This window comes from Protopterus annectens, chromosome 12.part0, assembly GCF_019279795.1.
Source record: "Protopterus annectens isolate FY-2018-M chromosome 12.part0, PAN1.0, whole genome shotgun sequence".
NCBI lineage: Eukaryota > Metazoa > Chordata > Ceratodontiformes > Protopteridae > Protopterus > Protopterus annectens.
The window spans coordinates 212,171,707-212,195,680 of record NC_056746.1 but is presented as its reverse complement, the minus strand read 5'-3'; the positions used below and the strand labels follow the sequence as shown (position 1 = coordinate 212,195,680).

Sequence of the window (23,974 nt, the reverse complement as noted above, 5' to 3'; positions counted from 1 at the left end):
AAGGGGGAAGCGTGAGCTTTTCCAGTACAAAGTTAAGGTCCCAAGCAGGGGTGGGTCCTCTTCTTGGGGGCCTTAAGTTGTTGGCCCCTCTCAGGAACTGTTTGATGAGAGGGTGAGAAAATAGAGGTGGCTCGGTATTGTAATCAGCCGAAATAGCAGAGGCATGAATCTTAATGGAGGAGATGGATAGGCCTCTGTGGAGAAGCTCTGCTAGGTAATCCAGGATTAGAGGTAAGGAGGGCACTGCTGTGTCCTTTCCTTAAGACTGAATCCAAGAACAATATCTTTTCCATTTTTCTGCATAGGATTTTCTAGTACTAGGCCTTCTGGCTTCAAGAATGACGTCCAGCACCTGTTTACTTAGGGCTGCTGGTGGAGTATTCAAGGAACAGGTCAGGCTGCAAGATTTAGGGTTTGCAATTGTGGATGTAAAATTTGTCCCTCCTGCTGTGACAGCAGGGTAGGGGTCTGGTGTAGGTGCCAGGGTGGCACCGTTGTCAGGCTGTGCAGGAGTGGGTAAAAGTGCTGGCATGGCCAGTCCGGGGCAATCAGAATTGTCCTTGGCCTGTCTTCTTTTATCTTGAGTAGTACTCTTGAGAGAAAAGGCAGAGGGGGAAAGGCATAGATTGAGATGTTTTCCCATTGAAAGGATAGGGCATCCACCTTCTTGGCCCTGCTGTGAGGGTTCCTGGTGCAGAATTTACTTAACTGGTGGTTGTGGGGGGAGGCAAAGAGATCCACCTCTGGGGTCCCCCACCTCTGGATCAGAAGGTTGAAGGTGCTGGGCTCCAATTTCCACTCGTGTGGGCCTAGGAGATTTCTGCTCAAGTCATCTGCCAGTGAATTTTGTTTGCCTGGCAGGATTTGAGCTTGTGGATGGACTTGGTTGTCCAAAGCTGTGCTCCACAGAGTCATGGCTAACCTGCAGAGTGGGTAAGAATGGGTTCCCTCTGCTTGTTTATGTACCACTTAACTGTGGTGTTCAGCAGTTGTCCTGGAAGGATTGGGTATCTGAAAACTGTCAGAGCATTCTGCACAGCTAGCATCTCCTTTTGGTTGATGTGCAGGACATTTTTGGCTTGGGCTCCAGTGGCCCTGAATGCATTTGCCAGACATGTGGGCCCCCCCATGCATAGTCTGATGAGTCAGTGGTCAGGGTTTGGGCAGCGTGTGGTAGAGTGAAATGCAGTCCCTTGTTGTGGTTACATGCTTCTGCCCACCAAAGGAACTCTGCCCTCAGACAAGGTATGATAGGAATGACTGTTTCCAGGTCCTGAGAATGCTGGCAGCAAAGACTTTTTAAGTACCATTAAAGTTTCCTCATATGCAGTCTTGCATATGAAATTAGCAGAATACATGAGAACATAAACCTTAGGGCTTTCAGTATTTTTCTTACAGTTAACTGGGTTCTGGTGGCCATTTGTTTGAAGTAGTCTGTCAGATAGACCTGTTTTTCTGAAGTGAGAAATGCCATCTGGGAAGATGTGTCCAAGCTTGCTCCCAGGAATACAATCTTTTGACTGGGCACCAGTTGTGATTTCTTTTTGTTGATGGTGTATCCCAATTAAGTGAGGCGGCTTTTTACAAATGCCAGATGCTGAAGCAGCAATTCCTGGCTGTCTGCCTGAATCAGGCAGTCGTCCAAGTACGGGTACATTTGGATATTTCTCTGCCTGCAGTACGCAATGGCTGGAGCCAGGCATTTTGTGAATACCCTGGGTGCAGTAGATAAGCCAAAGGGAAGTTCAGAGAACTGATAATGCATAGATCCTGCCCCGAAACGTAGATATTTCCTGCATGATTCCCTGATGGGGATGTACAGATAAGCTTATTTTAAGTCTAGGGTGACTAACCAGGCATCCTTGGCCAGCATGGGGAGAAGCTGTTGCAGGGTAAGCATCTTGAATTTTGGGACCACCAGGAAGGTGTTGAAAATTGAAAGATCCAGGATTGGGTGCCAAGAGCCCTCTTTCCTGGGTACCAGGAATAGTCTGGAGTAGAAACCCTGACCCTTTGTTCTACTGGAACTGGCTAAATAGCTCTGATGTTGAGCAGGGAAAGAACTTGGTTTTGAGCCTTTGCCCACTGGTTTGGAGGAAGGTCTGGAAACCCGCTTGGGGTTGGCAGTGAATGGAAATAAAATTTGTACCCCTGGGATACAATGTTGAGGACCCATTGGTCCTGACTGATGGGCATCCACTTTTTTGCATGAAAGTCAAGTTTTTCTCCTATGGGCACAAGCAATTGGGCAGGGCTGGGAAGTAGCGTTGAGAAGTCATTGTGAACTTTTTCCATAGGGAGGTGGCTTACCACTCCCTGTTTTAGGGGTGGGAGCACTCCATTGCTTAGATCTCTGCTTAACCTGAGACTGTAGTCTGGGTAGTCTGCTTCCCTTGGGTCTTGTTTGGGAAGGCCTGGAGGGGGCTGGGAAGGACCAGTGTTTTGAAGGGCAATGCCTACTAAATCGAGGTGGTTGCACTTGTATGAATTATTTAACAGTTTGCATAGATTTAACTTTTTCTTCCATCTTTTTAAGAATGTCTTCTACTTTGGTGCCAAACAAAACATCCTTGTTTAAAGGAGCGTCTAGTAATTTGGATACAACATGATCTGGCAAGGTCTGCTCCTTCAGCCAAGCATGTCTTCTCAGTACAGAGCCAGTGGCTGCGGCCCTGCAAGATGCTTCTAGGGCATCAAAGCCGCACTGCAAAGTATGCTTACTAACTTGGTTTGCAGAATGCATAAGCTCTTGCAAATCTTTATTTTCTACACAATCTGGAAATATTACCATTTTTTGTTTAATGAGTTCCATAATATGTTACTGGTACTTCAGCATGTGAAACTGGCAATTCAATGCCCTGATAGCAAGAGTTGCTGAGTTATATACCTTCTTATCCCATCTGTCTAAAGCTCTGGAATCCCTATCCAAAGGGGTAATATTTTTGGCTGCAGTAGCCGTAATACCTTTAGGTCCTGGGAAATGATCTCTGGATCAGCAGTAGGATTCTTGAAAAGAAACTTGAGGGAATCAGGTACTCAGTAGTACCTGTCAGGTTTCCTAGGGGCCAGAGGTAAGTTGTCTGGAGTAAGACTGGATTCCATGAAAGCATCATCCACAACATCCAGGACAGGGGGAATAGCTAAAGGCCTGTGCTGAGGTAGCTCAAAAAATTCTCTTGAGTCTCTTTTTGGACTGAGAATAGTCTTGGCATTCCCAATGGAAATGCTCTCTTAAAGTATGCAAGCTTTCACCAAAAGAGAAATCCTCTGGAGGGGAGGCAGAGGGGATGGATTCCTCTGCATCTGAATCCTCATGGGTTGATAAGGGCATGTCCTGATAATCAGAAAGGTCAGAGTCATCGGAATCCTGGTCTGTAGAATCTGAAGGCAACTGAATTCTTTGTCTCTTAGTAGGGGAAGGCTGGCTTCCCCTAATTAGCGTTATAAGGTCTTCAGCCATTCTAAGCATTTGCTTTTGTGGCATGGGAGCCTGAGCATGCGCTTTGGTCGTCGGTTTTCTAGGTGTAGTGTGTACTCTGGGCCAAAGAAACTCGGTAGTTTTGGCTAAAAAAGAAGTTATCAGTTTGATTCGAACATCGGTAACTTCGGCAAACACCCTCAGAAGCCAGTGCCTGCACAGTGGCTCCGGACCCATCAAAGATAGAGACATCCGCTGGTTCCATAGTCAAAGAAGCATCTCGCGGCATACTGGACTCTGAATGGGTTTCAGCAGAGGCCTGCGAATCCATTGATGTGGGCATCAGGGGCTGCAAAGGCACCTCACTGAGTACCGGCGGACTGGTGACTAGCTTAATGGAAGCATTGTCGGCAGTTTTGGACCTATGGGGGTCTGTCTCTGTCTTTATCCTTACATTTTTTCGGAAAATCGGTAGTCGGATGGCTTACCGAAGCCATTTCGGAATATTGTGATCGAGAGAGAAAGAATTTAGCAACAAAAATAGCCCAACGACGAATGGTTAGGGTGTTAAACAAGTCACAAAACTGACAGTGAGAGACATCGTGGTCTGGGCCTAAACAAGTGACGCAGTAAGAATGAAAATTTCTTTGAGGTATTTGCTTTCCACAGGCAAGACAATTGTTAACTTTTTCTGACACTGGTTAGAGCACGAAAAAAGGATCCCCAATGGGGTACTTAGCTTTAGAAGACTTCAAGATTATCAACTCGAAAAATGAAAATTTCAGGTAGCGGCCGACCGGCACTTGCGAACTGCTTCTGCTTCGGGCTCCTCCTCAGCAAGAAAGACTGATGTAATGGTGTCGGCTGCCTGTTTTTATTCCCCTGACGTCATGGAAGAAGCGACAGCATCTGATGCAGAAATACTAAGACTCTGGTATTCGGGCTGACTGAGGGCAACCTGCAGGCAGATAACCCAAGTGTGATGACTGCAACAGTGAAACACAAAGAACATCAAGAGGCATATGACACACTGCCTCAGGATGCCCATGCCTGCCAAGCTGGCTGGAGAAACTGTGGGAAATTTTCCATCCATACTGTTAGGGAAATTTATGGTCAGGAAAAGAGGTCACACTTATGAATGGCTAGCGGGTGAGAGGTATGTTGCTACCTTTGAGGCTAGGCTTAGTGTTCCACCTGACAGTAGAGTAGGCTGTAATTAGACCACTATCATCCCCAACAACACTTGAATGACACCAGCTACTTAGTCAATTTAAATGCAACTCTCTTTTCCCTGAATCTGGGCAATATTCTGGGTGAAGGTAAGATCCCATAGAGGACCAGAAACGTATCCACATAAGACTTGTACACAACAAACTCTGGCATGTCTGTGTGCATGCCACTCTGGGTTAAGCTCTCCCAGTCATCCAAAACCAGCTGGGCCACTACTATATTGAAGTTGCATTTGCCTGGTATGAGGGACTCTAAAGCTTTCTTTGTAGCACAGATCCTGCCGCTGGGAGTGCAAAGTCTATATGTACAGCAATGGAGTTAACAAATATTAGAACATTACCATTTGTGCATGCATCCATTGTAGAAATGCAACATCCTGTTTATATATATTATACCAAAGAGTTATAGTTCTCAGAACTACACTGGATGTCATTCAGGTTGTGTACTAATGAAAGAATTGTAATCATTAAGAAGCTTGACTTAATATTGCTAAAAATTATGGACTACTTTTGAAGATTTTAAGAAAGAGTTGGAGCTAGGGTACAAATGTGCTAAGAAAGTACAACTAAGAGTGGAGAAAGTGATGAAAAAATATGGGATGAAGCATTGCTAGGTAGGAAATATAGTCATAGCAGGAAACAGCCAAGCATAAATAAAAGAGCTTATACAACAGACTTCTGTGTGACTTCAAATAGAAGAGGATAAATAATGTAGCAAGCAGAATAAACTTATACAAAACAATGATTTTTTCCAAGGCTTATTTGTTTAGGCACACTTCTGTGAAGGTAATGCTAAATGGATCCTAATGGCGGAGGTACATTTGATAGGATCGTAGGGGGAGGTAAGGGAAGTAGAATAACAAAGGTGTGATTGACATCAAGTAAAAAAATTAGGATACGGCATGCCACATTTTCAACTACACGCAGTAGCAACATCACCACTGTACTTGCAAAACGAGGTGGATGAGATGGCCGCGACGGAAACAGAATAGAAAGAAAAACATAGAGTTAAAGACTAGATGGACAAAGAAACAGTACAGGGCAACTTATGCAAAGAAAAGAAGAACATTATGTGTGAGTTTTGGAGAAAAAGGAGGGTGAAAGGGGAATTCATCTATAACCTCCTTAATTTCAGATTATGGAATAAACCAGATATTAAAAATAGAGGCAAAGTAGTGAATTACAAAAAAAATGGGAAGATAATGGTATGAATACAATTAATTATTTTTTGTGGAAAGGAAAGATGAAAATGAAGACATACAATTTACAGAGTGCAGACCATTCAAGTGAGGCATTCTATTTAAAGAAGCAAGAACGACTAAAATAGAAGCAAATAATTACAACTCCTATAAAGATCTGGTTAGTAAGGGATGAAGCCTCACATCCATACAAAATAAAAAAAATTAAACTATTCAATGACAGAGAGGAAGAAAATAACAAGGCGAATAAGAAATGAGGAAACTTGTACAAGAAATTAAATTATATATCTCACGCCAAAATAAAAAACAATTATGATGAAAAGTTCAATTTGTACATCTTTATTCCATAATATATACACTTAGCACCACGGCTATTGCTCATTACATCCGAGTGATGCCTTCAGGTGCATCTGCAGTTACCTCCTACTGCTCCTCTAGGCGTCAGATGTTACTTGTTCATACTTGCATTAATAATTCCAAAACCATGTTACATACTGTTAGAAAAATGTGTATTTGAATATATGAGAAATGCTAGTTTAAAAGCAAAGTAGTATATAATGCATTTTATTCTATTAATCATATAGCAGAGAGGATTAATTCATGTGTAAATGTAAGTAGTTTTGAAACTGCAGTGTGGCTTGAAGCAAGCTGACCTTCGACCCTGGCAGATGCTAGCCTAGCAAGTTTTAATGTTTATGCTTTTCAAAAGTGATTATCTGCTGGGTCAGGAAATTAAATGTGTGAAATAATGAAATCTTCTGTTCCTTCCTGCTGGGATGATTTGGCCTTGTATATGTGTTACTGAGATAGCATACAGCTGGTGGGAAAATATAACAGTGAACAAAGACGTGTATTAAAAGACTGAATCTGCTATTGTATTCAAACTGATATGAAACCTTGAAGAAGTAACTTTACAGAAAGACATTATGTCTGACCAGGTGGATAGCAAGGCCGTATTGTTACCAGAGGAAAAACATTTTTTTAAAATATACAGCATCAGCAGTTTTATGAATAGAGGACTGTAAGCTAAAGTGATGTAGATGCCCTGTGACATACCACGTCAGTAAGGTGGGCACAGCTTGAATGTTAAACCTATATAAAATTGTGTGCTTCCTGTTTCATGTTAGACAAAATTCTGTACTTGTACGTTTTTTGCCTCCTGGTGTACACTAGTAAACTTTTGAATCTGAACCTCCTGTGTATTGAATTCTTGATTTTATTTAACACATACAAGGTTTCATAATATTTTATCTTGAAGCATACATGATGGCAAACACAAGTGTATTGATATTTGACCTCTGTCAATGAGTATTTGTTAGAATTGTAAGGTGATAAGTTCATTTTTTAAAGGCTCAGGCCACACCCACTAGGAGTTAAAGGTACACACTCAAAACAGTTGTCCTGGAGTGAATGAGTTTAAATGAGTAAAACATATTCACAGAAAGTATAAATAACACACATAAATCACACACATGTATTAATTAACCAATACAATTGCTAACAACTTTTCAAAGAACATTCTGTATACAACTCTTTTGGCTTAAGGGTATCAAATTTTAAACTGTTTATTTTATTAATACCTATTGTTTTGTTTCCTTATCCTCTTATCCTGTTCTAAAATGGCAACTTTAACATCTTGCATTCTACATTTAAGTTTTTCCCATGCATGTACAGCATGTGTTCAAAAGGGATTACTAGAGAAATGACTCCAGGGAGTCTTTTTAAGCCTAGGCATGCTCCCCAAGGTGAGAATCAAATCCTGTACCTTGTATCTGTGAGGTAAAAACCTTAACCATTATGTTAACCCTAACTCCGTTTATTACTAACATCACCAAAATGTTGTTGTATTCTCACCTTTAATTATATTTTTATTTCACCTATATAGAATAAATGACAAGAATATTTAATCACATAAATTGCCCCTTCTGAATTACATGTAGACTTTTTTTCTAATATATATTCCCTTTCCATTTATATTGCTTCATAGAGCAGTTCAGGTTGAAATGGGACATAAGTCAGGGGGAAATGTCGTCACATACAGGGAGTGGAGTGAGTCTTTAAAAGGACAGCAATCTCATTGTTACAGGATCATTGTAGAGGATATACTCAACAGTGGCATAGAACACCAACACAATTTAATAAACTATGGAATCTTGAAAAAGAATATTGCAGGTTCCAAGAGAATGAGAATTTATGTTACCAGGGGCAGGGAAAACAACACACTTAGAAACAGAGAGACAAAATTCAACTCTTAATTATGACGAGTGGGTTAGGAGTTGCATTAGGAAAGGCTGGAAAGGGAATACTACATGATGGAATAGTATCATAAAGGTTAATAACATGACAGCTTATAGAAGGGTGTTGGCAGGACAGCTTGACAGAAAGCAAAAAGATAAGGTCCATCGCAGACGGCAGAAAGTATGGGGCATTATGAAGACGATGAATAGACAAATGGCTAACATTTCTGGGTGACACTTGGGGACCGAAGGAGATTGCTGGTCATAGGTTTATACTGAGTCTACATACCTATCCTTTTCACTGACTTTTCACAACTATGTATTGAGAACATTTTAAAATACAAAGTTTGTTTGTATACATATGAGCAATGAAAGATCGCAGATGCAAATGCCTGACACATAAAACATTGAGAAATTCCATCTACAATCTCAAATATGGAAAACTCAAATGTTTTGGAAAAAAAAGAATTGCAAATGTAAGCAAATGCAATTTCTGATCATAAGGAACAAAAACAAAAACATCCTACTATAACAAATGAAACCTATGTCCCCTACACAAAAATAAAAAAAAAATTCCTTACTACACACTACATAAACATTTCCAGTAAATCCTCATAAAAAATTTAATTAATTCCCACAGCTCACCTTATAACAAATCCTGACAATGACAACACTAACCTCAACATAACTAACACACACACAACTCTTCACTGCACTCCTTAAAATCATTAACTCAGATTCAATAGACAAAATAACACATCTGTACAAATCAACAAATTAAAAGTTCTTACATGGGGATTTCAACTAAATATACTAACTCCACAGTGCCACAACAAAGAAGAAATGATAACATGATGAATTATGCTACAGCCATTTATGCTATAGCCAATGTTTCTCCTGTTAATGTTTACCTCAGTTTTCTGGCATTGTTTGATAAATGATAATTATGGGGTTTGGCTGATATAGGATAACCACAGAAACGTCTTTTACTTGCTTGAAATGAATGGGATACAACACAGTAAAGACAGTCAAAGTCAATAACAGTAATGACGATTACATAAGGAAGAAAATTCCAGATATAGTTCAACAGAAACAGAAACCAGATATAGCAAACCTCTGTATGGCTGGTCATCCTTATTATGCTTCAAACTGTTAATACCAGCCCGATAAGTAACCAGCATCTGAAGAAAATCCACACACTCCTGAAAAACAAAGAAAATGTCTGTCATCCTTACCAACGTCACAAAGTCAGGTAATATTTAATAATCATTTCTAAAATGCTGCTGTCTGACAGATCTAAGATGCTGTTTTAGACCATCACTATCAAAGCTGTCTTTCATTGTAGTCCTACAATTTTATCCATTTACCCTAGAGCCAGATAAGAGTAGTTATAAAACATAAGACAGAATATTATTCTTTTTGAAATGATTTGTACTTTATTAGATCATATTACACTGACTACATATAATCATACTTTATTCATGTTTCAATATAAATGACAGCGTTGTAAGACATAAGGAAATTATTACATTCATTTTTCCATTCTGATCTCTTTGGTTGCATCTTGAATGCCTTTACTCCACTGACATGTTTAAAACCTCAATATGCACTTTAAAATGCACGAGAATCAAACTTCCTGTAATAGTCACAACTAAAACAAGTCACATGCACTTTGCAAACCTTCTAGTAATCTGCTGAGAAGCTTCAGCATTTATAACATTATTTCAAATGTGCCGGATTAGTACTACAAATTATTTCATTTTATATGCAAAGAAGGTGGTCTCTGATTTAGCTTAGAAAAATCTGTCTACCTCTGTTTGTGTTGAAAATCATTCACGTGTGCTTTATAGAAAAAAAAAAAAAAAAGAAAAGAAACAATGCGAAAAACAACCTAGGATCCAGAAACATTTGTCTCATTGTGGTAGGCAATGTTGCATGATGAATGGCGACAAGCAGGGTGTATGTGATTCACAGATGCACTCATAAGTTCATAGGTGTGTACTAGACTAATGGCCCTGGAGCCTTTACAAGACTAGCCCATAGGATTATCCTGGCATCCGTGCCACCCGACCTTAGTTCCCAGTGCCTCCACTGAGTAGACCCACTGGAGTGATCCCGGGGTGAATTTTCTATTTCCCATCCACTCACCAAGATTTCTCTTGAAGAAGGCCAGTGAAGTGCTCTGTTTGACATGTATGGGAAGTCTATTCCATAGCATGGGCAGTCTCTGGGTTATGAACCTGTCCCTCCAGCAAGTTCTGTTGATTGTGGTAATGAGGTTGAAGTATCTGGAGCATGTGGTGTGGAGGGATTGGGATTTCTTTAGATGCAGCATTTCTAACAGAGCTGGGTCAGACATGGCTTTGTAAATCAAGCAGAGATCTGGGGACACAGGTTGACAGCAACCTCTCATATTGCCTACTTAGAGGCAATCGCTGCTTGACTTACAAAGCCATGTCTTACCCAGCTCTGTTAGAAATGCTATATCTAAAGAAATCTCAATACCTCTGCACCACATGCTCCAGAGACCTCAAATTCTTTACCACAATTAACAGAACATACTGGAGAGACAGGTTCATAACCCAGAGACTACCCATGCTATGGAATAGACTTCCAGTACATGTCAAGCAGAGCACTTCACTGGCCCTCTTCAAGAGGAATCTTGATGAGTGGATGGAAAATAGAAAATTCACCCCGGGATCACTCCAGTGGCTCTACTCGATAGAGGCACTAGGAACTAAGGTTGGGTGGCGATACGAGACAGAGAATATTTGGAGATTTTTGAGTCTGTCCATATAGGACAAGTGTTTAAGGCCTAGGATCCTCTTTGTGAGGTATTTTGTGGCCTCTTCAGTTGTTGCAGGTGTCTAGTGAGATACATGCCAAATGGGGCATTGTACTCGATGACTGGCCTAATGGGGGAAGAGTTTAGGGAGACAATGATCTCTTTCTTCCTGGATGCAAAACCCTTAGTAAAGAGATGTGCCACATAGAAGGACTTTCTGACCACAGTGGCAATGTGGTGGTCAAAAGAGAGGTTGCTGTCAACCTGTGTTCCCAGATCTCTTATAACGCTTTGTGTGTTCAGTGGACTACCATCGATGTGGTAATTCATGGGAACTGGGTTTTTCCCAAAGGGGATGACGACACATTTTTTGGCATTGAGCTTAAGGCCATGCTTTTGACACCAGTCGTTGGTCTAAGTGAGGCCTTTCTGTAGGATGTCAACATCACTTAGGGAGTTAATAATGGCTCCCAACTTGCAATAGTCTGCGAACTTTGTCAGCCAGAGTCCCTTTGTGTTGGCTTGGACTTCTGAGAAGTAGATACCAAACAGGAGAGGACCTAGGACTGATCCCTGTGGGACTCCACTTGTGACTGGTCAGCAGTCTGACTTGGAGTCAGCTACTTTCACACTGTGGGTTCTATCTGTGAGCCAGTTTGCAACCCACCTAGTCATATGGGGTTTCATGCCTAGCTTAGTCAGTTTTTCTATGATTCCTGAGTGGGGAATAGTATCAAAGGCCTTGGCCAGATCAAGGTAGGCTGTATGAACCACCTTGCCTTCATCCATAGCTCTGGTGACTGACTCAAAGACGGTGACCAAGTTGAGCAGGCATGATCTACCCTTCACAAAACCAAACTGTGTGGGATGCAGAGTTTGGAGATTCCCTATATCCTTGTTTATTAAGTCCATGATGATGTGTTCCACAGCTTTGCATATCAGACTTGTCACGCTAATGGGGCGATAGTTCCCAGGGTCTGTCGTCGCTTCTCCATTGTGGAGAGGGATGACTGTAGCAGTGCACCATTCAGTAGGGACAAAGCCTGAAGTGAGGCTGTAAATTTGAGGTGAGGCTGTGAATGAACAGGACACACAGGTGAGGTGCCAGTTCACTCTGTAGTTCATGTAGAACACAGCCAGGGATATTGTCAGGTCCCATAGAAGCTGTATTCTTGGCCTTGGACAGTGCTGTTTTAACCTGTGCAGCAGTAATACTGTGTGCCTGGCAATCTATTGGTATTGTGATTGGTCCTTTGGGGGGCGAGAGAGGGGTAAAGTTGGCACTTAAATCTGTCGGCCAGTATACTGGCAATATCTGTTGGCTCGGTATAGGAGGTACCATTGTGCTGTAGCTCAGAGTAAATCTGGGTATTGCCGTGGAGATTCTTTACATAACTATAGAAGGCCTTGTGGTTGTCTTTACTATCTGCTGCAATTCTGTTTTCAAAGCTAGCATTAGAGGATTTGATGAGGGATCTCAACTTTTTGTTGAGGCTGATACAGGAGTTTTTTCCAGCCTTGGGACTTCAACTTATTCTACATTAGTTTCCTCCTTCTGTTGTAGAGTTTGTTTATGGCAGGGGACCACCAGATTGGCTTCCTTTTTTTTGGAGGAGAGCGTCTTGGTTGGGGGGTTGGGGCGTGAGGGATGTGGATTTCCAAGGTAATTAGTTTGTGGTCGGATCTAACCAGGAAGGAGTTGACTACTGGTGTAGAGCAATGGTTGCCCATGTTAGTAATGACCAGGTCAAGAATGTTTCTACCTCTAGTAGGGGTAAGAACAAGCTGGGCCAGGGCATTGGAATTAATGAATTCCAGAAAACTTCAAACAAATCACCAAGTATCACCACGGCTCCAGAAGTTTTTGATTTTCAGTTTATAATTCATTTTATTGAAATAAAACAGTCAAAGTAGTAAGCGCTTTCAGGTTACATCCAAACCCTTCATCAGACATAAAATGAATTATAAACTGAAAATCAAAAACTTCTGGTGCCGTGGTGGTACTTGGTGATTTGTTTGCAGTTTATCTGCGTTTTGCATTTGCACCATTTGGTACCTTCACCCTGAAGCTGTTCGTTGGATTTACTGAATTCCAGAAAACGTTGGGCAAGTGTATTGGTACACAGTTAATGAAGGGATAGTTGAAGTCACCCAGTATGAGTGTGTTAGGTTGGACCCTAATATTCTCCAGGGTGCTTAGGAACATGGAGTGAGTGTCTTGGGACATGGTTGGAGACCTATAACAGGCTATGACCTGAATCGCTGTCTTACCCAATGTTATCTGCACCTGAAGTACCTCTGATGCGTTATGTTGGACTACCAGTCTGGAGGTGTGTGCATCCTTTATGAATATGGAAACACCACTGCCTTTGGAGCTTCGGTACAAATTCTGGGACTGAAAAATGTGGAATTAGTTACAGCCCGGTAGCACTCAGTAAAAGCTGGGGATACTGAGCAGCATACTTAGTCACAGTCTCTGTATAGGAAGATGGTCACGAGGAACAATATTAAAATGAGTGGCTCTATATAATGCAAATGAGGTAAAAGAAGATGGAAGAGCAATTCAGAAATGTATAAAGGGAATGGTGCAATATGCAAACACTAGTTCATGCGTTCTTAGGGACTTACTAGGCTATTAATCCATAAAAATCTTTAAAAGCCTAGCCACACAGTCCCATGAAGTTTACAGCCCTTACATTTTAAGTACAAATAACCCACAGACAAGCAGAGCATTTACATGTTGCCCCATCTACGAGGGACAAGGGTGCTAAACCAAGGGTGAATTTGCAGACACGCATCCATCCATCCAGATTAATGAGTGCAGTAGGATCTTCATGTACCTGCAAAGGAATCATGGAAATATCCTCCTGGTTCCTAATAAAACAGTCAAGGTACCCAAACGAAGTGGAGTCCAAGTACAAGTAGTAGTTGTCACGGTTTTATTGAAGAAAATAATAAACTGTACATTAATGTCTCCCTGCCACTCGAAAAGTACGTTTTCGTTTAAAAACTCTTCATCACATGCAGACTGAATACTAAATGTGCAAAATTTATAGCCCCACCTACTTACAATGTTCAACTAATTAACCAGTAGTTTCAAATACAACGAGCCATCAGTAAAACACATAATCAATAAATTCAGCATATTAAAATGTGACAATAACAAAGGCATACCCCATGTAAAATGATGTATGTGTGCATTTAAAAAATTGCTTATTAAAAAAACAAATACAGGTTTAATATAATCCGTTTTAAAAGCTTAGTAAGAAAACTTGACATTTAGCTCCCTCTAGTGCCATTTCAACAAAGTGCATCACTAAGAAAAATTCTGTAAAATCAGATACAAGGCATGTAAAAAAACATTTCATTATAAGAAAGCAACACATGATTAGATGGCCTGTTTGTTTAGGAACAAGCATTTTTCTTATTGAACTTGATTCTTCAAAAAAAACAAAAACAAAAACTCAGGTGAAAGATTTAAATTAAGAACACCAAAGTAATTTGTGATAGTGTACAATGAAGGGGGTTGGTCTATAGCTTAGCAGATCTTAGTTTAAGCAAGGGAGCTATCGATATATGGTCATTTAACCCAGGCGATTTATTAGCCTGAAGAGGGATTTGCCACCATAGATCCCTATATTCGATTCTCTCCTCCCATAGACTACCCCTTCCATCGAATTTTACACATTCTATTACAAAAAGTAAGTAATGAGCATTACTACATTCCTGTTTATGCTTATATAAAGCATTGGTATTCCCTTTTGGTCTGAATCCTTCTTCTGAGTTTACACTCAGTCTTTTCCACATAGAAAGCCTGACACACAGCCAAACATACAAGCCCACTAGATTCACAATTACTGTCCTCTTTCCCCATTAACTATATATTTCTACTTTCCAAATATATACTTTCTTTGTTCACAATGCCAACACTTAAAAGTTCTACCTCACTTTTTTGTTATTCTTTTCTCTCCGGGGTCATATTCCATCAAATTTTTCAAACTGCACAAATTTTTAAACACTTCTTTTAATTTGTCCTTGGATATCCTATTCAAATCCGTAAAAGCAATAAACCTGTTCCATTCTGTGAAAAGTATCTTCCTAATCATATTGGAACGGACATTAAAATCTATTATCAAGCCTTACCAAAATTTTCCTGATTTGTCCATTGATCATTGCTTTCATTCTGAATATTAATTCCCAAGATAGGCTTGAATTTATCTACCCTCCCTTTCACTTACTTCTTTCTCCACCTGATCAATCAGCCAGTCCGGATAATTTCTAGCTTTAAATAAATGCCACAAAAAAAAAAAAAAAAAAAACATCTCTCTCAAAAATTCATCATTGTCAGACATCACTCTGCATGATCTAATATATTGCCTCAACTATATTTTTCTTATAATGCATGGTGTGCGCACTATTAAAATGTAAATATGAGTTTGTATATGTACTTTTTCTGTAAGTTTTTGAACTGAACCCATTGTTTTCCTTGTAAATCTCGACGTCAAGATACTGTAACTTTTCCTGACTAACCTTGTATGTGAAATCCAGAAAGTCAGTAGTACTATTTAAAAAAACTATAAAATCACTCACTTTTTCTTCTGACCCAACCCATAAAATACAGATGTCATCTAAAAACCTTTTATATAAAATCCAATTTAGACTGTATATAGAATTTAAAACTAATTTTTCCTCCTATCTTGCCAAGACTAGATTCACATAAGTAGGAACTCAGGCTGCGCCCATTGCGACCCCTTTGGTCTGGTGAAAGAATTCCCCCTTAAAATAAATAAAATTACATTTCAATACTAAATCCATTAACTGCATCACTACTGCACATTCACTGTGTGTTAAAGTATTATCCTCAAAAATAATTTCTTCCAACAGACTAAGACCCTCTAAGTGAGGTATACTATAAAATAAATCAACCACATCTATGGTTAAAAAGAACATATTTTCTCTAAAAAGGTCAAGATATTTTTTTCTTTTTAACCACAAACCCTTCAATTTTGTGTCGACATATTTAGCCAAAGGCAAGATCTTCAAACCATCTGCCGAAACAATGGGTCTTAGTGGTGGGTCCATCTCATTTTTATGTATTTTGGGGATACCGAACATTGTGGGGATTCTCGGTTTTTCTACCCTTAGTTTAATGTTTTCTGGTCTATCAAACCTTCCAAAAAGAAGTCCTGTAATACTATATCTATCCTTCTGTAAGCTATATTGATTTCATTCCTTGAAACACTAGAATACCTACTTGAGTCTCTTAAGATATCATTCATCTTCCCTTCATATATTAAACAGTCCATCAACACAATCCCACATCCTTTGTCGGGTTTCATTACCCTTAAGTTTTTGTCTTGTCTAAGGTCCATTAAGATGCTATTCTTATTCAAATCTAAGTTTGTTTTATATTTGACCTTATAGAAATTTTTTCTAATCTCATTCTCAACATTTTCAAAATTTTTAATTTGTGGGTGCAAAGGAGAATTGAACACATTCTTTTTTCTAAGTTCCCTTGGATCATGGGCATTGTCTTGGCTAAAAACAAATCTCAAAATTAATCTTTCTTGTAAACATTTTGACATCTAAAAGAATCTTTGCCAGGTCACCTCTCTTTAAAGGTATAAATTTGACCCCCTTACATAAAAGGCTAAAATGCTAATTCCGCAGTGATACAGGACTAAAATTATAAATACTAAAATCATCCTTTACAAATCTATAAGGGTTGTTTACATCTTGTTTGATAGATTCATTCAACAAATTGGGCGGGTGATACCATCACTAATTAGTATCTCCCCCTCCCCTTTCTCCTCCTGGTTGCTGCAGCATTAGGGAATGTGTATATACAACAGAATATCAATGCTGCTATGAGTCACTGTGTTGTATGTCATCCATACATGCTTAATATTTCATGACCTTCATGACACTGACATTGTAGACTGGTTGGTACCATGTTGAGACTTGATACTTCACCATACAGGAGCCAGTAGACATGTGTTGGCCTTAAATGCAGACATGTGGGAGTCATGGATTACCCATTCCAGTCGATATAAAATGTGTGGCTTTACATATAGATATTAGCTACAGGGACCTTTCAATGACCAACTAGGGGCATGGGGGGGGGTAACAAGCATCTACTCCATCAATTTCTGAATGCTATGTGGTAGCTTGTGGGAAAGCATACATGTGATTTCTACATACAACAGGGGAGAAAGATAACATCATGAAGGATTTCTATGATATAGCCAATGTCCTTGTGGTGTGAGGGCCACACACTGCACCCACATTGAAATATAGGCCCCACTAGGTGACTTGGAAAGAAAATATGTGAACCATAAAGGGCTATATTCCATCAACTGTCAGGTGGTCTGTAATGCATAAGGTATCACGTACAAAAAGTCTATTGTAGCATATGGATGAGGGTTATACATACACACTGAAAGGGAGAATGTATACTAGTAAGGGCAAGTACAACTGTAATTCCGTACAACTGCATTTAGCCCAGTGCCAGTCTTGTCCTAGTTTTTACATAGGCAAGACTGACCGTAAATTAAGAGAGCATGTGTATGAACACCAATATAATATTAGAAAAGGGAGGTTGGAAAGTGCTTTAGCTAAACATGTATTCAATCAGCCAGGCCAGTCATTTTTATTCAGAGTGATAGATCAAGTTGAGTATAATGAAAGGGGGGGGGGTTCACATACCCTAAGACTTGTGCAGTGCATGTTAATTTGGGAAATTAGAACACATGCCTATAATCAACCAGGATTAAATGATCTGTGTTCTATAGTTTGTGTGCTGGAATTGAACAGTTTGACTCATTGAATAGTTTATAATTTTATATTATTTGTGTATTTTTGTTTGTGTATGTTTTAAAAAATGAGAATGCTGAATGTTTTTCAGAGGGCAGATAGTATTTTAAATGACTTTATATGTACTCAAAAACGTTTTCTCAGAAAAGTAATGTGGTCACTTTAAAAGTTTAACATTGCTTGGTCATATGACTTTTACCCTTGATCATGTGATTTTGTATTTGGTATTTAAGTGTATCTGATATGGTTGTTCTGTTTGCCTGAAGAAGTTGAGTGATTAAACTTGACGAAAGCGCCAACATACAAAAACCAGTTTCCTTTTTTTGCCCTTTTTTTGTTTTATGCACGTGGCCGTTATTAACATTTTGCAAGGAGTGGCTGTCCTCAGAGGTATCTTATTTGTGATGACAAATATGTCTTGTAACCCCGATTGATGACATACATCCAAAATCCACAGACTGTGACAAACATTAAAAGATACAGCTGCACCCTATCACAAACCAGGGCCATTGTGGAGTGCATGTTTGGGCTGTTGAGGACAACCTTTCACAGGAGCCAGTTGATCTACTGACAGATATTTCTTCAACTGCACATAGATCAAAAACATTGCGCTGAAACAACTTTCAGCAACAGTGGAGTTTTCTCTTTTCTTCAATGTTGTGTGACTTTGGAATACATATATATATATATATATATATATATATATATATATACATATATATATATATATATATATATACACACATACATGGGTCCCCTTCAAAAGCTCATGTTTTCAGAAACTCAAAATTCATATTTTTGAGACAACTCGATTGACTTTATGAAAACTCAAAGCTTTTGAATGGAGACTGCAGAAAGTACAGTGGTGTACACTTACCATAAATGTAGATGTTAGAGTGTATTCACTGTTGCAGTCAACACATTTGGGTTATCTGCCTGCAGGTAGCCCTCAGCTGGCCTGAATACCAGAGTCTTGGATTCCTGCATCAGATGCTGTATCTTCTTCCATGACGTCAGGGGTATAAAACATGCAGCCGACGCCATTACATCAGTTTTTCTTGTCCCAAATGTCAGGTCCTCCCACAAAGGGAAGCAATTATATGTTATGGTACACCTCCATCAAAAAGCAAATACACCAGAAAGCTTAAATACACCAAACAAGAAGGAAAGGTAGAGCCAAGAGAAGTCAGGGGGCTGGAGGGAGGGTAACCAGGGCTGCAACAGTAAATACACTCGAACATCTACATTTATGGTAAGTGTACACAACTGTACTATGTTCTTCGTGTTTCACTGTTGCAGTCATCACATTTGGGTTGATTTCCAAAGCTAAGAAAGGGAGGAGGAAGTTAGAGAGCATTAGGGCCAGCCATTAAGCCCTGCAAGACTGCAGTGGCAAAACCAGCTCTGGATTTAGAAAAAATAGGCATGTTGTAATGCTTGGTGAAGGTATGTACATAGCTCCAGGTAGCAGTTTCTAGGATGTCCCTGGTAGGGACACCTCTGAGAAAGGCTGCAGAAGTAGATGCAGCTCTGGTGGAGTGAGATCTGATCCCCTGGGGGATAGGTTTTCCATGGTGCTTAAAGCAGAAATTAATGCAATGGCTTATCCATTTAGAAATGGTTTGTTTTTAAATGGCCTTCCTCTCTGCCCCTACAGCAAATGCTACCAGCAGTTGTTCTGATTTTCTTCAAGGTTTAGTCCTGTCCAAGTAGAATCTAAGTTGTCTGTGCACACCAAAGGAATGCAGAATCCGTTCCCCTTTGTTCTGTGGATTGGGAAAGAAGGTTGGCAAATGAATGGACTGATTAAAAGCCACACTGGATACCACCTTGGGCATGAAGGATGGATTGGTCCTGAGTGACACTCAGCCCACATGAAAGATGATGAAAGGCTCCACTGCCATAAGAGCCTGTAATTCAGACATCCTTCTAGCTGAAGTGATTGCTAAAACGAAAGCTGTTTTCCAAGAAAGAAATTTTAAGTCTGCAGTAGCAGCTGGCTCAAAAGGAGGTAGAGTGAGTTTCTCCAATACAAAGTTAAGGTACCAGGCAGGGGTTGGAGCTCTCCTGGGTGGTCTCAAGTTTTTGGCCCCTCTGAGGTACTGCTTGAGCAAAGGATGAGGAAAGAGGGGAGGTTCTGCGTTATAATGAGCTGAAATGGCTGAGGCGTGGATTTTAATGGAAGAAAAGGACAGGCCCTTGTGAAGCATCTCAGTTAAGTATTGTAAAATCTGACATAAATTGGGCGCTGCTGTGCTCATCCCTTGAGATTGATTCTAGGCACAGAATCTTTTCCATTTTTCTGCATAAGATTTTCTAGTACTAGGTCTCCTTGCCTCTAAGATGACATCCATCACAGGTTTGTTGAGGGATGATAAGGATGAATTTAAGTGATTAGCCAGGCTGCAAGGTTCAATACTGGAAGTTGAGGGTGCAGAATTTGGTTCTCCTGCTGAGACAGTAGGGAAGGGGTCTGAGGCAGGTGCCATGGAGATAACTGCGACACACTGCACAGGAGGGGGTACCAGTGTTGGCGTGGCCAGTCAGGAGCAATCAAGATCATCCTTGGTTTGTCCTGTTTGACTTTTAGTAGAGCGTTGGAGAGCAGAGGTAGCGTGGGGGGGGGGGGGGGTGTAGACTGATAGGTTTTTCCAGCTGAAGAACAGAGCATCCACTTTCCAGGCTTGTTTGTGGGGAGTCCTTGTGCAAAACTTGCCCAACTGGTAGTTCTGGGGGGAGGCAAATAGATCTATGTCTGAACTCCCCCATTCGCTTGTCAATATGTTGAAAATCCTTGGTTCCAGTTTCCACTCGTGTGGGTCCATGAGGTTTCTGCTTAGTCCGTCTGCCAGTGTATTCAATTTTCCTGGCAGGAATTGAGCTTGTAGGTGCACTTGGTAGCTCAAGGCTGTGTTCCACAATGTCATGGTTAGTCTGCAGAGGGGGTAGGAATGTGTACCCCTCCTGCTTGTTTATGTACCACATAACTGTGGTGTTGTCCGTCCATGAAGGCTGTCCGAGAATTCTGTACAGCTAACATTTCTTTTTGATTGATATGTAGGTGCATTTGACTTGGGTTCCATTTGCCCTGAATGCACTTCCTTGCCAGGTGAGCCCCCCATGCATAGTCTGATGCATCTGTAGTTAGGGTTTGGGCAGCAGGGGGTAGTGTGAATGGTACTCCCTTGTTTTGGTGGCAGGCCTCTGCCCACCAGAGGAACACCAGGCATAGGCAAGGTATGACATGAATCATTGTTTCCAGGCTGTGAGAATGTTGACTCCATAGACTTTTTAGATACCACTGTAGTTTCCTCATATGCAGTCTTGCATATGGAATTAGAAGAATGCAGGAGGCCATGAACCCCAAGGCTTGCAGTATTTGTCTTGCAGATAGCAGGGTTTTTGTGGCCACTTGTTTGAAATAGGTTACCAAATGAATTTGCTTTTCTGGCGTGAGGTAAGCCCATCTGGGCAGTTGTATTCAAGCTTGCTCCCAAGAATGTAATTTGTGGACAGGGTGCCAGTTGTGATTTATTTTCGTTTATGGTGTAGCCCAGACAAGTTACAACCTTTTTTACACATGCCAGATGATTCAAAAGTATGCCCTGGCTTTCGGCCTGAATTAGACAATCGTCCACGTATGGGTATATTTGAATACTTCTTTGCCTGCAAAATGCAATAACTGGAGCCAGGCACTTTGTGAATACCCTGGGTGCAGTAGACAAGCCAAAGGGCAGTGCAGAGAACTGATAATGTTTGTAGCCTGCTGTGAAGCGTAGATATCTTCTACAAGATTCCCTGATTGGGATGTGCAGGTATGATTCTTTTAAATCTAGTGTTGCCAACCAGGCGTCTTTGCCTAGCATAGGAAGTAACTGGTGAAGAGTCAGCATCTTGAACTTTGGAATCTCCAGAAAGGTGTTTAGAGTAGACAGGTCCAGGATTGGACGTTATGATTTGCCTTTTCTGGGTACCAGAAAAAGTCTGGAGTAGAAACCATGTCCCTTTTCCTCTTCTGGTACCAGGTGAATAGCCCCCATGCTTAAGAGGGAAAGTACTTGTTTTTGAGCCTCTGCCCACTGATTTGGGGGCAGGTCTGGCCACCCATTTGGTGTTGGCAACGTGTGGAAATGAAATCTGTATCCCCGGGGCACTATATTTAAAACCAATTTGTCCTGGGTTATGAGTTTCCAGTTATTTGCATGAAGAGCAATCTTTCCCCTCACAGGGGTGGTCAAAAGATAAGTGCTTGGGAATTTTAAAAGGAAGTCATTGAGACTGTTTACCATAAGGGGGTGTCTTGTTATTTCCAGATTTGGAAGTGGAGGCCCTCCACTGCCTAGTTCTGAGAGTCCCCTGAGACTAAAACCTGTGGTTTTTGCTGTTTCTGGGTTTGGCTTGAGAGGACCTGGAAAGGGACTGGAAAGCACCAATTCTTAGTAGGCCAGTGCCTACTAAATCTCGGAGGTTGCACTTGTAAAAAATCTTTAACAGTTTGCATAGATTTAGCTTTATCTTCCATCTTTTTAAGAACTTCTTCAGCCTTATTGCCAAACAGGCGGTCCTGATTTAAAGGAGCATCCAACAATTTAGCTTTAACATGATCAGGCAAAGATAGCTCCTTAAGCCAAGCATGCCTTCTAAGCACAGACCCAGTAACAGCAGCCTTGCAAGAGGCCTCTAAAGAACCAAAACCACATTGCAAAGTATGTTTTCCAACTTGTTCAGCAGAATGCATCAGGTTCTGTAAATCTTTATTTTCCACAGTCAGGAATCAACATCATTTTCTGTTTAAGCAGTCCAATAATATGTTGCTGATATTTTAACATATATATGAAATTGGCAGTTTAAAGCTCCGATTGCCAAGGTTGCAGAAGTATAAACCTTTTTAACCCATCTATCCAGCGCCCTGGAGTCTCTATCAAAAGGGGTAGGATTTTTAGCAGTAGAAGCCTTAATGCCCTTGGGCCCCTGAGAAATAGTCTCTGGATCTGCAACAGGATTTTTGAAAAGGAACTTGTGGGACTCAGTAAACCTGACAGATACTGTAGGGTTCCTAGGAGCAGGAGGCAGGGAATTAGGGGCCAAACTGGATTCCGAGAACACATCATCAACAATGTCTAGTACAGGAGGTATAGCCAAAGGCCTATACTGAGGTAGAAGAAGGAAATCCCTAAGCCTCTTTTTTGAATCAGAAAATTCCTGACTTTCCTAGTGGAAATGCTCCCTTAAAGTATGTAAAGTTTACCCAAAAGAAAAATTCTTAGGAGGGGAAGCAGAGGGAATAGAATCCTCTGCATCAGAATGCTCATAAGTACTTATGGACAAATCCAGGTCATCAGAAGAGTCAGAAGAAACAGAATCCTGATCAGAAGATTCATAATCAAGCTCAGCTCTAGGCCTCTTGGGGGGGGGGGGGGGTTGACCACCCCTGATTAGAGTTATTAGATCTTCAGCCATTTTTATCATTTGTTTTTCAGACATAGGGGTCTGAGCATGTGGCCTGGGTGTCGGTTTTTTAGACATGGACCGAGATTTAGGCCTTAGTAATGAAGGAAGTGTTGATTTAATATGCAAGCCTGTAGGCCTGAATACACCCTCAGAAGCCGGTGCCTGCATAGTGGCTCCGGATCCATCCAAGGTAGAGACATCCGCGGGTTCCATAGCTGAAGTATCTCACGGCATACCGGACTCCGAATGGTTCTCAGTAGAGGCCTGCGAATCAGAAGTAGCAGGTATCAGGGGCTGTGAAAGCACCTCACTGAGTACCGGTGAACTGGCGACTGGCTTAGGAGAAGCGTCGTCGGCAGTTTTGGACCTTGGCGGCCTGTCTGTCTTTATCTTTGCATTTTTTCGGAATCCCGGTAGTCGGACGGCTAACTGACGACATTTCTGGATAAATAAACTGAGAACCGAAATATTTAGAGGCAAAAATATACCAACAACGGATAGTGCGCTGATTAAATAAAGCGCAAAACCGACAGCAAGGTACGTCGTGGTAAGGGCCTAGGCAAGGAATACAGTACGAATTAAAATCTTTATGAGGTATTTGCTTTCCAGAAGTAATGCAATTATTAACTTTTACTGACATCGGTAAGGAGCAAGAAAAAGTTTCCCCAACGGGGTACTTAGCTTTAAGTTGAAGACTTCGGTTCTGAAACTCAAACGAAAATTTCAGGAGTCGGCCGACAGGCACTTGAGAACTGCTTCTGCTTCGGGCACTGCACAGCAAGAAAGCCTGATGTAATGACATCGGCTGCATGTTTTATACCCCTGAAGACCTGACGTCATGG

General features: G+C 40.8%; 1 protein-coding gene across 1 annotated transcript in view; it reads right to left on the bottom strand.

Moving 5' to 3' along the window:
- Positions 1 to 23,974, bottom strand: part of LOC122816456 (cytochrome P450 3A2-like) — a 525,311-nt gene that overhangs the window by 69,776 nt on the left and 431,561 nt on the right. The window contains exon 9 of the mRNA XM_044089264.1: positions 9,198 to 9,285. Within this exon, the coding sequence (XP_043945199.1) occupies positions 9,198 to 9,285 (88 nt within the window). The remainder of the gene's footprint in view (positions 1 to 9,197; positions 9,286 to 23,974) is intronic.